This window comes from Oncorhynchus mykiss, chromosome 30 (assembly GCF_057628025.1).
Source record: "Oncorhynchus mykiss isolate SJ-2025 chromosome 30, ASM5762802v1, whole genome shotgun sequence".
NCBI classification, from domain to species: Eukaryota; Metazoa; Chordata; class Actinopteri; order Salmoniformes; family Salmonidae; genus Oncorhynchus; species Oncorhynchus mykiss.
The window spans coordinates 38,883,474-38,899,568 of NC_143051.1; the positions used below are offsets into that span (position 1 = coordinate 38,883,474).

General features: G+C 42.3%; 1 protein-coding gene across 2 annotated transcripts; it reads right to left on the minus strand.

Moving 5' to 3' along the window:
• Positions 1-41: 41 nt before the first annotated feature.
• Positions 42-15,387, minus strand: clk2a (CDC like kinase 2a). 2 transcript variants are annotated; one of them, XM_036971166.2, is made up of 13 exons: positions 15,173-15,387; positions 13,896-14,083; positions 13,370-13,655; positions 12,452-12,542; positions 11,270-11,336; positions 9,914-10,030; positions 9,211-9,377; positions 5,936-6,030; positions 5,364-5,493; positions 2,415-2,497; positions 1,788-1,867; positions 1,412-1,502; positions 42-1,178 (listed from the first exon to the last, which is right to left on the minus strand). In XM_036971166.2, exons 2-13 carry the CDS (start codon positions 14,081-14,083, stop codon positions 990-992), a joined length of 1,584 nt encoding a protein of 527 aa, XP_036827061.1. In that variant the 5' UTR covers positions 15,173-15,387; the 3' UTR covers positions 42-989. The 2 variants fall into 2 exon arrangements, with proteins under 2 accessions (XP_036827061.1, XP_090084359.1); XM_090228233.1 differs by lacking the exon at positions 12,452-12,542 and having other exon boundaries at positions 15,173-15,330.
• Positions 15,388-16,095: the final 708 nt, after the last annotated feature.

Consider the following 16,095-nt stretch of genomic DNA (forward strand, 5'->3'; position numbering starts at 1 on the left):
CAGAGGCCAAAGCTGACATTAACAGCACTATCAGCCCTGGCAAAGGAGGACTTAACTTTAATTCTAAACAATCATACATATATACAGTTTTACACATTTAAATTTCATACAAAAAGTACTGTACAGGGAGATGACCAGCAGCAGCCTCATAATAAATACTGTAAACTGTGCTGCTGTGTGCATGTGGCATTGGGATGCCACACATGACTACTATGACCCTGTGGGTACGTGCGCTCTCAGACCACAAGCCTGAGCCTATCACAAAGTATAAAAGGCAGTTTGCATTGTGTGTGTGTGGGTCAGTTCCCCAGACAAGAGGACCAGCTGCGAAAACACGTCTAGGTGTGAGTACTATTATTACATTAATATGGCAGCATAATCCCTCTCCTCGAAAGCATTTATGTAACAGAAATAAATATAGCAATAGGAGAGGCCTATATAAACAATGTGGTGTGTCAATCACTCATTGACAAAAGATGTCATCCAGTTGGCTAACATTAGTCCAGATCGATGGTTTCCAAATAAATAGTGCTCTTTAAATGGAAGAACGAACCACGTTACAATGCCCCTCTTCGCCAATTGTCTGACATCAAACGAAAGGGTCACAATATTTGATTATGTAGCGAGGGTCCCTCTTGCTCTCACTAGTGTTCCACTTAAACGGACCTAGACCAGACCGGTCCTTTTCTTTACATGCGGAAGACTGGAGCTGGGTAGTTTAAGGTTGGGCAACAAAAAAAAAGAAAGAAAAAAAAAAAAACTAATCTCGTCATGTCTTCTGTTGGGAGTAGAAGCTGAGAGGACTAAGAGGACTGTCCTTTTCTGAAGTTCTTCTAGCTGCCAGCATGAGCCCCTCTCCTGGCTGTGGAGGTGGGGCAGTATAGTAAGCAGGAGGGAACAGGTTCATGCTGTGATATACCACCTTAAGCGGTCATATCTGTCTGGTCCACCTTAAATCCCTCTATCCTTAAGAGTATGGAGGCCCTGGGTCACCGGCTGATGTCGCGGTTGCCCTCCCAGCTCTTCCCCCCCACTGCGTCGCCTGCTGTCCCCGATTCAAAGAACGGGTGTCTGAGGGAGTTGGCCAGAACCAGGCGCTTAGTGGGCTCGTACTCCAGCATGCTCTCAATTAGGTCAAACAGCTGATGGTGCTCCTCAGCTTCCGACAACAGGTATCTCTGAGAGAGAGAGAGACAGAAAGAGCGATGGTATACAGAGATGTGATTTGCATAACAATGAAAATCAGGAACCGTTGATACTAGAGTCGGGGTTAGGGTTAATTTGTCTAAAGAGAGGATGATTTTAGAAATTCCTGGTTAATCCGATATGAGAGGGTGAATGAGAGGTAGAGGTCAAGGAAGATAAAGTAGTGGGGTGCTACACAAGGAGGGAAAAGGAGCTGCTCTCTTACCCGTAAGGGTTTGCAGTTCTCCCTCACGTATCTCCCAGCTGACGAGCTCTCGTCCCAGTCCAGACGGCCGCGGTAAAAATATTTCTGCTTCCTGAGTTGAGAAATTGTCAAAGATTGAGGCGTGGCATACAGAAATAAAAATCCTTTGAAGAACAGTTTGTGTGCACGTGCATGCAGGGGCAGCACCCTGGAAAGAGTTGCCACGGGGTTCGACGCAAGACATAATGACAATCATCGCTAACAAAAAGGCCCTTTAAAATGTGGCATGGACCAAACTTCACTTTGATGCTATGGGTGTGTGTGTTGGATTGCTTTTTGACCTGCAACTAACTACACAGATGCACCTGGTCGTATGTGTGTGTGTGTGAGCTCTGACCTCGTCTTGCGTATCATCCTGGAGGGCACTGGCCCCAGTATTCTCTCCATCATAGCCAGATGCTCCCTGTTATCATGAGTCTGAGGAAGGGATGAACAAACAAGATGGTGATAAAATTAAGATTCACCATGGCTATTTCTCATTCAATGTATAAAATAGCCATAAAAGTAGATTGTGGATATCAGCGATGCAAACAGACCATTATCAGAGCGCTCACCTATCTTGAAACAATTTTAATAAACGCTGAGTAAAATATGGCTGAAGTTGAGAGCTTTGAATAGAATGTGTGAGCTAGCATCTATGGTGTTAGAAGCACAGCCAAGCAAAACTCAGAACACGGAGGACGACCTCAACCAAGGGTTGATCCTCAATAGGATTAGCAGCTGTCTCTCCCTGCTGCTTTCTCCGGCTCAACATGTGCGTGTTTTCTTGCACGTGTGCAAATGTATTTGTGGGTACACATGTTGGTGTGATACTGGTCCGACTCCGGGCTGACCAATCCGAGTGACCAGGCAGCAAGCTATTCTGGGCTTTGTTCAGTCCTTCCCGTCAACCTGAATCGACCAATCTAGAAAGGCAGCTGTCGCCATAGACAGAAATGGGTTGGGAAGTGAAGTGGGGTTTTACCTGGAACAGGGTGAAGCCTAGGTAGTACTCAAACAGGATGCAACCGATGCTCCACACGTCACATGGCTGGCTCCAGCCCAGCTCTGCAGGACAAAACACATAATGGGTGGAAAGTAACATTTCCTCGGGGTGGTTTCCCGGAGACAGATTAAGCCTAATGCTGGATTAAAAAGTATTTAAATTGAGATTCTCCATTTAGCTCATCTTTTAGTCTAGGACTAGGCTTAATCTGTGTCCAGGAAATGGCCGCGTATTATTCAACACATAATGAATTGGTGTAGGCTGGTGGAACCTAATAAAAACAGCAGGAAAAACTATTTAAGACACTAGCGCCAGTGCTTTGATTTATCAAAAGCAACAAATCAAATTACAACACAGCAGCTTTCTGCCTAAACATTGTCCGTCACTTCACAACTAGCACTTCGGATCAAGAGGGTGAGTGTGCAGCTTTTGAGTTTCTTTAGATAGAACAAGGGAGGCCTTACCCAAGCCACATAACATGGCCAAGGGTAAGCGTACACCTTGAGCTTTTAAAATTACGTAAAAAGACAAATCAACCCTGCTCAAAGCACACTCAACTAATTATCTCATGCACTACTGAGCGAGGTTAAGCCGATCAACTGCACTTAGTGTCTGACTGAGTTGTTCAGTGTCTACCTGACTGGAACAGAACTGGCAGGGTATGGCAGTTCAACGCGACTGCCAAGGAACACCCCCCCTCTGTTTTAGAATAGCCTTCCTCACCCAACCACACAGACTATAGCAGTTCATTGCCAACGTAGTGGCTACACCAGCCTTAGTTTAGAATAGTCCTCATTTGGGCTGTGGCGGTCATGACATTGTCAAGCAAATAACTGCCAGTCACAGTAATTTGACCATTAATTAACAAAACACATTTGGCATCTCCTGACTTCCAAACATTGCCTACAAGCCACTGATGCTGACCTTTAGAACATCTACATTAAAACAGTCTAATAAATCCATGTAATATAGCCTACACCTTCCCAATAAATCAATTATTTATTTTAGACCGGTCTAAAGAAGCATGATATAAAGAAAATGTATATTTCAGAAGAACAGAATAGCATACTCTTAGTTGTCCATGTTAAGCCCGGATCTGGTTATGCCATATGGCTGTGGGCTACACTAGTTCATTTAGCAGACATGATTTGATTAAAATGTTATAATACGAAGAATACAATTGAACATAACGGAATTAAATAGAATATTTTCTCCAAACAATTTGAGTGCACACATGCGGCTATTCTATGTTAAGCGGTTAACAAAGAAATAGGTACTCCTATATGCTTAATTTAGAGTTATCCACGTAACTTTAGTTGTGACAAAATGTTGGGCTATATGTTTAGATTTTTAATACACTAAAGCTGCATGAGAATAATGATTTGAAAAAAAGTCACGAAAAGGCACTAGCTCAGCTTTGTTTATTGCGCAGGCTGTACACACTTCATCAGTCTCTCATTCACAATGTGACAAGCACTTGATAATACCTTTAGAACATTACAATACATTCACAGATTTCACAACACACTGTGTGCCCTCGGGCCCCTACTTCACCACATATATTCAGTACTAAATCCATGTGTATTTAGAGTGTGTATGTAATCGTGTGTGTATGCATGTGTCTGTGGCAATGTTTGCGTTGCTTCACAGTCCCCGCTGTTCCATAAGGTGTTTTTTTTAATCTGTTTTTTAAATCGAATTTTATTGCTTGTGGAATAGAGTTCCATGTAGTCATGGCTCTGTTGTACTGTGAGCCTCCCATAGTCTGTTCTGGATTTGGGGACTGAAGAGACCTCGTGGCATGTCTGCGGGGTATGCATGGGTGTCCGAGCTGTGTGCCAGTAGTTTAGACAGACAGCTCAGTGCATTCAACATGTCAATACCTCTCATAAATACAAGTAGTGATGAAGTCAATCTCTCCTTCACTTTGAGTCAGGAGAGATTGACATACATATTATTAATATTAGCTCTGTGTACATCCAATGGCCAGCCGTACTGCCCTGTTCTGAGCCAACTGCAAATTTCTTAAGTCCTTTTTTGTGGCACCTGACCACACGACTGAACAGTAGTCAAGGTGTGACAAAACTTGGGCCTGTAGGACCTGCCTTGTTGATAGTGTTAAGGCAGAGCATCACATTACTATAGACAGACTTCTCCCCATCTTAGCTACTACTGCATCAATATGTTTTGACCATGACATTTAATCATCATCATGTGATGGGTGAATATTAGCCTATTCTTAATTTAATATTTTCTTTACATACACTAAATAATATACAGTGCATTCAGAAAGTATTCAGATCCCTTCACTTTCCACATTTTGTGGAAAAGGTGAAGTGGCCGGAATACTTTCTGAATGCACTGTATGTGTGAAATTTGTTTCGATTTAGAATGACCCATTATCATGGATCGGTCTCTAAAAAAATATGTCATCCATGCACTTAATTAGCGAATTGAGCACGCTTTCCCCGTGGTTCATTTTCATGCCTGCCAGGTAGGCTATACTCCTGTTGCTTCTCTTTACGATGTGCTTAATATTAGGAAAGTTGAATAATAAATATAGTAAGCCTTGCCTAGAAAGCTGATGGGACCCTCTTCTTAAGAGGCCATCACATAGCCTATAAAAATGTTGCACAACATGAACTCATGGGCTCTAACGAAGTGTTTGATTACATTTTTGAAAACATTTGCATTGATGTCAGTGATTAGAGGGACAATAGAGTGCTGAGTACCAGGCAGTTAGCAAGTTTGGTCATTAGTAGCCTACCATAGGCAGCATCAGAGCTTGGAGAAGCCTAATTATCGTGACTAAATGGTAATGTGGAATTTGACTGTCGTCGTGAATCGTGACCACCGGTGTGGCCGTAATACGGTCACTGTAACAGCCCTAGTCCTCATCCAATTGATCAGCCAACTGAAGTCACTCACCTAGTATGACTTCTGGGGCGCGGTAGTGCCGTGTGGAGACGATGGTGCTGTGGTGCTCGTGGTCAAACGTGGCACTGCCAAAGTCCACCACCCGTACATCCGTGCTCTTCACGGTCCGCTCTTCACGCTTCTGTAGGCAGGAAGGTGAAAAGGGACATGGTTTAAAAACAGAAAATGTCCTATAAATAAATAAATAAAATAAACACACTATCACTGAACTAATTTCAAACCTCATGAAACAAGTAAAAAGTCAACTTTTAGAAAGAGGCCAGTGAGTGATGCCTTGATTACTCCATTTCTGATATCTAGTAACCTTGACATTAACCATACCCGTATCCAAACAGAAAATGCTTCATTTGTTTTGCTCTGGTACATTTATGCCAAGTCATCATCTGCACTTAAGGCCTGCTATGACACTCAGGATGCATCCCAAATGGTACCCTTTAACCTATAAAGTAGTTAAAAGTAGTGCACTATTAGGAAATAGGGTGCCATTTGGGGTGCAACCTTGGTGAACGCAAAACAGGCTCTGAAGAAAGCCCATTATCCTGAGGCATGACTTCTCGTCTCACCTTCTCTACGTTATAGGTCATGGTGAAGTCGGAATTGACAAACAGGATGTTTTCTGGCTTCAGGTCTGTGTGTGTCAGCTTGGTATCATGAAGAACTGTGAGGAGAAAATCCCAGTTAATATCCTAACAAACGAGACATCCACATTCGATGGTGGTGAATGAAAAGAGCACTCCTCTTCTGACAGGTGTTTGAACCAACAATGCCCTCATGTGGCTAAAGGCTTCTTATTGTAAACAACGGTGGCCTTTTATTCCAACCTCTCAGTCTCAAGGGGAGATCTATATAGGGGTTGTTGGAGTGAGACTTACAGTGCATTCGGAAAGTATACAGACCTCGTCCGTTTTCCACATTGTTACGTCACAGCCTTATTCTAAAATGTATTAAATAAAACATTTCAAAGTGAACACAGGTTACACATTTTAGCAAATGCATTACATTTTTTTTTTAAACAAATACCTTCTCTACATACAGTACCAGTCAAAAGCTGACACCTACTCATTCTATGGCTTTTCTTTAAATTTACTATCTGACATTGTAGAAAAATAGTGAAGACATCAAAACTATGAACACGTTATGTCGTAACCAAAAAGAAAAGTTATCAAAATCGATTTTATATTTGAGATTCTTCAAAGTAGCCACCCTTTGCCCTGATGACAGCTTTGCACACTCTTGGCATTCTCTCAACCAGCTTCACCTGGAATGCTTTTTCCAACCATCTTGAAGGAGTTCCCACATATGCTGAGCACTTGTTGGCTGCTTTTCCTTCAATCTGCGGTCCAACTCATCCCAAACCATCGCAATTTGGTTGGGGTCAGGGGATTGTGGAGGCCAGATCTGATGCAGCACGCCCTCACTCTCCTTGGTCAAATAGCCCTTACACTAACTGGAGGTGTGTTGGGTCATTGTCCTGTTGAAAAACACATGATTGTCCCACTAAGCCCAAAACCAGATGGGATAGCGCATCGCTGCAGAATGCTGTGGTAGCCATCCTGGTTAAGTGTGCCTTGAATTCTAAATAAATCACAGACAGTGTCACCAGCACCCCTACACCATCTCCATGCTTCACTGTGGGAACCACACATGCAGAGATCAGCCATTCACCTACTCTGCGTCTCCAAAAGACATGGTGATTGGAACCAAAAATCTCAAATTTGGACTAGTCAGACCAAGGGACAGATTTCCACCGGTCTAATGTCCATTGCTTGCATTTCTTGGTCCAAGCATCTCTTCTCATTGATGTCCTTTAATTAGTGGTTTATTTGCAGCAATCCGACAATGAAGCCCGCTCTTGCCATAATATGGACTTGGTGTTTTACCAAATAGGGCTACCTTCTGTATACCACCCCTACCTTGTCACAACACAACTGACTAGCTCAAACGCATTGAGGAAAGAAATACCACAAATTAACAAGGCACACCGGTGAATTGAAATGCATTCCAGGTGACCAGCTCATGAAGCTGGTTGAGAGAATGCCAAGAGTGTGCAACGCTGTCATCAAGGCGGCTACTTTGAAGAATCTCAAATAAAACATTTTGATTTGTTTAACACTTTTTTGGTTACTACATGATTCCATGTGTCACTTCATAGCTGACGTCACTATTATTCTACAATGTAGAAAATAGTCAAAATAAAGAAAAATCTTTGAATGAATGTGTCCTAACTTTTGAGTGGTACTGTAGCTATTCCGCCCCTTTGCTATGAGACTCGTAATTGAGCTCAAGTGCATCCTGTTTCCATTGATCATCCTTGAGACATTTCTATAACTTGATTGGAGTCCACACACCTGTCTAGATAAGGTCCCACAGTTGACAGAGCAAAAACCAAGCCATGAGGTCGAAGGAATTGTCCACAGAGCTACGAGATAGGATTGTGTCGAGGCACAAATCTGGGGTTCATTAAAAAAAAGGTGGCAAAAAAAAATGTCTGCAGCATTGAAGGACGCCAAGAACACAGTGGCCTCAATCATTCTTAAAGGGAAGAAGTTTGGACCCACCAAGACTCTTCCTAGAACTCAGCTGGCTGCCCAGCCAAACAGAGGAATCGGGGGAGAAGGGCCTTGGTCAGGGAGGTGACCAAGAATCCAATGGTCACTGAAGGAGCTACAGCATTCCTCTGTGGAGATGTTCGAACCTTCCAGAAGGTCAACCATCTGTGCAGCACTCAACCAATCGGGCCTTTATGGTAAAGCGGCCAGACAGAAGCCACTCCTCAGTAAAAGGCACGAGAGCCAACAAGTTTCTCTGGTCTGATGAAACCAAGATTTAACTCTTTGGCTTGAATGCCAAGCATCACGTCTGGATGAAACCTGGCACCATCCCTATGGTGAAGCATGGTGGGGCAGCATCATGTTGTAGGGATGTTTTTCAGTGGTAGAGACTGGGAGACTAGTCAGGATCAAGGGAAAAATGAACAGAGTAAAGTACAGCGAGATCCTTGATGAAAACCTGCTCCAGAGCGCTCAGGACCTCAGACTGGGGCGAAGGTTCACCTTCCAACAGGACAACAGCCCTAAGCACACAGCCAAGACAATGCAGGCATGGCTTCGGGACAAGTCTCAATGTCCTTGAGTGGCCCAGCCAGAGCCTGGACTTGAACCCGATCAAACATCTCTGGTGCAACCTGAAAATAGCTGTGCAGTGATGCTCCCCACCCAACCTGACAGAGCTTGAGAGGATCTGCAGAGAAAAGTGGGAGAAGCTCCCCAAATACAGGTGTGTCAAGCTTGTAGCGTCATACCCAAGAAGACAAGACTGAAATCGCAGCCAAAGGTGCTTCAACAAAGTACTGAGTAAAAGGGTCTGAATACTTATGCAAATGTAATAGTTTACTAAAAAGTGTAATACATTTGCAAACATTTCTAAAAACCTGTTATGCTTTGTCATTATGTGGTATTGTGTGTAGATTGAGGGGGGAAAAAAACTCTAGATTAAGGCTGTAATGTAACAAAATGTGGAAAAGTAAATGGGGTCTGAATACTTTGCAGATCCACTGTATGGCGGTAGGTCATGTTGAAATTGTTGAATTGAATGTGTTCTTGATAAGTAATTTGATTAAATAAAAGGCCATACAAACAAGACAGTAGCGTAATATTGTAGTGCACGTACACTTGACAGCCAGGCTGTTTTAATAAGAATTATGACTAGATGACTGGTAGCATCATAGCATCTGAGTGTACTTATGCCAGGCCGGTAATGGTAAAGAACATGCCCTCAACGACTTAGCGGGTTAAATAAAAGGCAATTTAAAAAAATATATATATATAAATAAACTTACACTTGACAGACAGGCATAGCTGGTAGGCCATGTGTCGGACCTGGGCGATGGAGTAAGGCAGGTAGTTGTTCTCCTTGAGGAAGTCAAAGGTGCTGAGGGCCAGCAACTCAAAGGAGATACACATGTGTCCGTGGTAGTCGAACCAGTCATACATCTGCACACACAGGCTGGGAGTAAAGAGGAGTCTCATATTAAATAACACTAAAAGCTAACATAATCGAACAACAACGAAATGATACAGGATCGAGACAGGGCATTTTTTTCTGATCAAAAAAGGGCTTAGATGGTGGGTGTGGAAATGGGCATGTTCAGCACTGCTCTGGATCGATCACATGTTCCAGTTCCTGCCAATATCCAACAAGTTCACGTAGCCATTGAAGGAGTGGGACAACATTCCACAGGCCACAATCAACAGCCAATGTCAACTCTATGTGAAGGAGATGTATCACGCTGCATGAGGCAAATGATGGTCACACCAGATACTGACTGGTCTTCTAATCCACACCTCTACTTTTTTCCCTTACCAGATGCATATCTGTTTTCCTAGTAATGTGAAATCGATAGTTTAGGGCCTAATGAAATGTACATTTACCCATTTCCTTATATGAACTGGTTCTCAGTAAAATCTTAAATTGTTGAATATATATTTCCCTTCACTGGTAACGAACAATACACCAGTGGTCAAAGTAGTAGGTATACTCACTGTTTGTTTTCCGGGTCTTTCTCATTGATTCTCTCCAGCACATTGATCTCCAGACGAGCTGCTTCCTTGTATTTCTCCACATTTTTTATGATCTTCAGAGCAACAGTGGCTCCTCCCCTGTAAAACACAATGAATGAGAAAGATAAACAGTTAAGGTAAGGCTACAGGTATGGACATCCCAAGGATCCCTCATAGCACTAACCTTAGGTACAGTCAGACAAAGTTTTTTGAATATTCTTCAGGCTTTTCCTCTGATATACACTCCACCACTGGTACCACCCTATATTAGAGCAAAAGTCTGAAGATATACCCTACCTCAGTGGATTTAGCTAGCGATGAGTAATAAAGGCTAGCCTAACAAATGTTTTAGGCACATTGACAGCTTGCGAAGACCCACTAACTAGCGTGTTGCACAGAGCAAGTTACACAAGCGAATAGAATATCAAAAACGTGCACTTATATTAAGAAACAAAGTGGAAAGCTAGGGTTTGGAAAAATCTGTTGACTGCATGCTGTTCTTTGGTCAATGCATGCAGAGTGAATCTCTAGCACTAGGAACTGCCTGCTTGAGTGACAGGGGGCAGGACTACATGCGTGTGGGCGATTGAGAAGCGGCAAGAAGGAGAGAACACCGTCAACTGAGCAATAAATCAAAAGTATTGCGCATGTCAATGTCACAATTTAGGTGCAGTCCTAACACACAATACATTAGGGAATACCTTATGGCGCAAAGCTCTTATTGCCTGAAGTGAGTCTTGTTAGAGGTTAATCTACATTAACCAAGAGTGCTGTTGCTTGGAAACCTGTTGTCACAGGTTTGGTAGCTAAAATAAGACTGACGGATACACTTAAGATTGCTTTTGAAACCTGCTTTTTCAATCTCTAAACATGATAAATTTGTCCAATTCTATAACTATGAACGTCCACCTTACTTCATAGAAGAAAACAATTGTGATGTGTAAATTCTTGCCTTTTCATGTTGATTATGCAACATCTTATGTTCCCATAATGACGTTTGTTTTTTTAATCACATTTAAGTTCAAACTCACATCATGCTTCAGGGAGCCCAGGCAGGGACATTAGCATGGCACACATTTGCATGGGGTATAATTGCCCAGCCAGCTAAACTCAGAGCCACACCACTCATCCATAATTACATGGGAGGGTGATATAGGCAGAGGCTGTGTCCCAAATGGCACCTAATTTCCTTTATAGGGCACTACTTTTGACCAGGACCCACAGGGCTATGATCAAAAGTAGTACACTAGATTAGCTAATAGGCTGCCATTTGGGACACAGTCAGAGTTTACACAGAGGTATATATCTCTAGCAGTTATTTTTAATGCAGATACATACCGGCGATGGTCAATACATTGCATCACCCTCCCAAAGGTGCCTTCCCCCAGAGTGCTGACAATCTCATCTGGAAGACAGAGAGAGAGAGGGAGAAAGCGGGAAAGAAGGGAAGAGAAGAATTAGACATGTGGACAGGAGCAGGGAAACCAAGGCAAAAAAGTTAGGCGTTTCAATGCTAGCGCCCATTCCCCTTTTCAGGTTGTGGACAAATGGGATGTCTATAAAAAAATAATTTTATTTTCCACAGTCCTAGATAACCTATGATAATTGGGGTCCACATACTAACAGGGGGGGGGGGGAAAGATGAGGGAGTAAATTTGAGTGCCCCCCAGCAGCTTATAGGAAGGAAAACAAAAGTATATTCCCTACAGATGTGGTGGTGTGCCTATTTTAGGGCAAGGGAGTGTGAGGAATGCATTTGGTTTTACTGGTTAACCTATGTAATTAAAAAGACACACTCAAGCTAAACTTTTCCTGAAATAAGTGTGAATGTGTGTAGACTTAGGGGGGGGGGGGGTGGTTCCAAACGGGAATCACTGAAGATAACATACATGTTATGCAAGGGATATGAGCTAGAAAGTGGTAAAACTATGTTAATTGTGTGGGTGTTATGAGATCATGATAACTGTTTTTTATCATGCTCTTAAATTTACTATGAAGTGTAGCATTAAAAAGATGCAACTGTCAAAGGAAAAAATTGCAACACTGCAGACAACGTAAGTTGTAGAGGCCCAATGAATGTTTACTAGATACACATGCTAGTTGAGGGAAAGGGCTAGATATGAGGGATTGGAAAAAATATTTAAAAACGTTCATAATTGCTTTGCCTAATTAAATGCATTAAAAAATAAAAAAAATTGTAGATCTGGACTTGAATTTAAACTAAAGCGCAAGAGATAATTAAGAAGTTGAGGAAATGCGGTGGTAGGAGAATATATTTTTTTGTTTGTTGAATATCTCCGATATAAAAACATACCACAGCTAGATATCTTCAACACAACGAGCAATATTTATCTAAAACCGCTATCCTCAACATTGTGTGCAATCCACCCTGCTTTTTGAGCTAGAGCGAACAACATTCTACCATGGCATCATCATCAGGCACTCCCCTGTCAGTGAATGCTCTATGGTTTTAAATACTCATATGGAGAAGGGTTACGATAGAGTAGTGGCAGTGAGTACATCTCTCTTGCAGGACGTCCCCACTCCGACAGATCAGGTGCCCTTCCTCGTCGTCCCTCACACTCAGTGCCCGCGTCCGGCTGTCGCTCCGCTGTTTGCAGCCCCCACGGCATCAGCAGGTCACGACACGACCGACAGGGGGACAGGGGGTTTTCAGGGGCAGCCGTAGCCACGGCGATGGAAGGCGGCACAGGTAGAGGAGGGAGGAGGAGGGTGGTGTTGTAGTTGACGTAGTGGTTGTGGTGGTCATTGGGCGATTCGTATGACACCACGTGAGGAAATATATAACGATAGGGATATAGTGCAAGGGAACAAGTCAAAGATCACATTTCGTCCTCTGCTTCTCTCCCCCTCTACCTTTTAACTTGTGCTGCTTACAAATAAGGAAGCAACCTGCATATCCATTCATGAATAAAAAGCCAATTCATAAAAGAGCAAAAATATCTACAAATTATAATATTGCTCACTTAAAATTAAGCAGAGTACTTCCCAGAAAACAAATAAACTGAGAATGATAAGGAAATGAAGCAGAAATAGTTTGAGATTAAAATCAGTGATACATCCCAACCTATGGTCACCTCTCATTCATGTCTACTTAATGCAGAAGGATAAAAATGTGGCTGATGCTTTATCCACAATGTCTCACTACACAACTCATTCTATGAAAAGACTGTAGAAAGCACATTTGGATTTAATTACTAAAACCAAAAAAAACTAAAATCCTGCTGACAAAAACAAAACAAAAAAGATTGTACTACTTACCAAGTCCAGGAGCTGTGGACAAGAGAAGGTTAAAGAGAAGTAGAGAGAAATACATGAGGGAGAGAAAGAAGAGAGAAAGACATGAGGGAGAGAGAGGAGAGAAAGATAGAAAGAGTAGGAGGGTTAAAGGACAAGCTCGGGCCGGGCTGTACTCACCGACGAGGATGGGCTATAGGACCTGGTTCTACGCCGCCTTCGTTTGTGCTTACGCCTGCTGCCCTTCCTTCGGTATGACTCCTCCTGTTCCCTCTCACGACCCCGCCGGTAGTCACACATGCTCGGTGATAAGTCAGGTGCGTAGTAACTATCGACTGCTGCTCCTCCATGTTCCCTTTCCCTGTTTCCGCGATCTCTGTCTCGTTCGCGGCTCTGGTCCAGGCGCCGATAGCCCTCACAGTAGCGTCGGTCGTACGGCCTGCGGTCTGCCGAGCGATTATTGTAGCTGCAAAAGTGGGCCAACACAATGGGTTAGAGCAATGCTGTCTGAACATTTAAGAAGACACATTGCTTAAACTCCAGTTACACATTATTAAATGAATGCCATACAGGTACATTAATCTACTGAGATTTCCAGACTATGAAAACATTTCTACCAGATAAAGTATCATACAGTACAAAAGCTATCATACCAAATCATTAAGTATGCAACTGAACAAATATAATACAACCATAGAAAACACACCTCCTAGAGCGAGCATAGCTTCCCTCCTGTCTGTTTCCCCGCCCCCTTCGGTCTTTGTCCCTTTCCCGGTCACTGCTAGAGGAAAAAGAGGGCGATCTGCGGTGCCTCTGCTTGCGTCCTCTGTCTCGGTCTTGATAGCTGCTCCGGCTGGCCAGTTCTGAGGACGGGTACCGTCTTGAGTGTGGCATCTGTGACAAGACAAGAGTTGTTACTTGGTATTCTCATTGCAGTTGGTGAGGGGTTGGATTACACTCAGAAAGGAGGGTGGGATACATAAGCAGCTGCATTGTGGGGAAAAGGAAGAAAAGTAGCAAACGCAAACCTGGTGAGGAACAGGTGGTGGGGGGGTATACAATTAAACAGGACTTGCATTTGTAGGCTTTGAAACAAACTCTATATTGTGGCGTTGGGCCAGTAACCGAAAGGCTTCTAGATCAAATCCCCGAGCTGACAAGGTATACATCTGTCGTTCTGCCCCTGAACAAGGCAGTTAACACACTGTTCCTAGACCGTTGTTGTTAACTGGCTTGCCTAGTTAAACAAATGTTAAATAAAAATACTGGTGGTTAGGCAGTATTCACGATCACAAGTGTTAAGCCAGTCAAATGTCAAGAGTACAGTAACGTTAGCCTACTGCACTCAATAACAAAAACGTAGCTAGGTATTGATGGCCTTAGAATAACAACAGTAGCTAAGAAAAACGTTATCAACCAGGTACGTCAGCTGTTACCTGGCTAAATGCAAATGTTAGATAAGTAACTTAATGACGTGGGTTAATCACTGACAGTTTAACTAAATATGATAACAAAAAAAAAAAAGACATGGGATGACAAATGTGTAGTTTGACAACTAAGTCAGTTCGCTAGCCATCATGACAACAAATGGCAATGTGTTGACTCAGAACAAATATAGCTAACTACGACGTCAGAATTCAGTCGAGTTGGCTGCATAACGAAGGCTATGCTAAATTCGCTACTAAACGATGACCTGATATTTCGCATAAATGCTCCCATTTCACACGAACTGCTTTCGCGAAGAATGGCATAAATTGTCATTTTTGTCGAAATAAATAACTGTTTGGCTATTTCTGAAAATATGCCGCTAACGTTAGCTAATAGCTACCTAGCTCCCTAATGCTAGCCAATTTTGACCGCCATCTTACTAGCTACTTGTTAGCTTTGATTCTAACTGACTGTACTTTGACTCGCATGGATTACCTTGTCATTGAAACCCGAATACAATTACATGCACACGTGTATTTACAATGTTTTGTTTACCGTTTTAGCAGCCAGGCCTGTGTGTTTATCCCACAGGAAATCCGTGTTGGCAATTGCTCGTTTTGGCTTCCCTTCTCACCATTGGAATCCTATCTATATCTGTTGCTAGCGATGTAGCCTCATACGAACCATCACGGTCTCGCGAGCTTACGTCTGTTTTCCGACAGAACGTAAGCTCGCGAGATCATGATGGTTAGTAAAAACGCTACTAGCTCTCATCCTCTGCCTTGCAACTTTTAAAAACATGTCGGGTAAAAAATAATGTTTCTTTTACAGGACAATATTTTTTTCAGATCAGATCTACAGGACCGCAAATTACGAAATTTGCCTCTAAATGGGTAAGGGAAACATTTTAAATTAAACAGTAACATACAAAACACAAAACACAGAACAGCCAGGCAGGTTACATAGACATTACAAAGAGGATAATGAAATCAAAACATATCCACATTATATAAAATCAAATACAGACATTTAGAGAATACATGAGACATTTTGTTTTGCATACATTTCAATAATTCTAAATAATTTTTCAAAATCCGTAAAAAATGAAGGCTTTTTCTTCATACATTTAGATGTGTGACATTTTTTCCCTAATAAAAAAAAGATTAATGACATACTGACATTCAATTGTTCAGTCAGTGTGAAATAATATGTCAAACTTAGATATTTCAATGGTTGTATGCATTTTGCTTCCAAGATATAGCATCACGTCTGTCCAGAACAGCTCACAACACAAACAATTATGAAATACTGTAAGTGTTCAATAGATTGTTTCTAGTTCACAAAAACTACATTCACTGTAACATCAGGAATATATTTAGAAATCAAGCTATTACACGGATAGAATCTATGGATAATCTTTAAGGAGATCTCCTTTACTTTGTTGGTCACCGTACATTTCTGTGAAGTGAGACAAGCAC

Excerpts from the sequence above, each read along its gene's own strand:
- clk2a (XM_036971166.2), bottom strand. The coding sequence starts at position 14,083 with ATGCCACACTCAAGACGGTACCCGTCCTCAGAACTGGCCAGCCGGAGC. Across the intron at positions 13,656-13,895 it reads AGCTATGCTCGCTCTAGGAG|CTACAATAATCGCTCGGCAG; the intron begins GTGTGTTTTCTA and ends CCACTTTTGCAG. Across the intron at positions 9,378-9,913 it reads AAAGACCCGGAAAACAAACA|CCTGTGTGTGCAGATGTATG; the intron begins GTGAGTATACCT and ends CTTTACTCCCAG.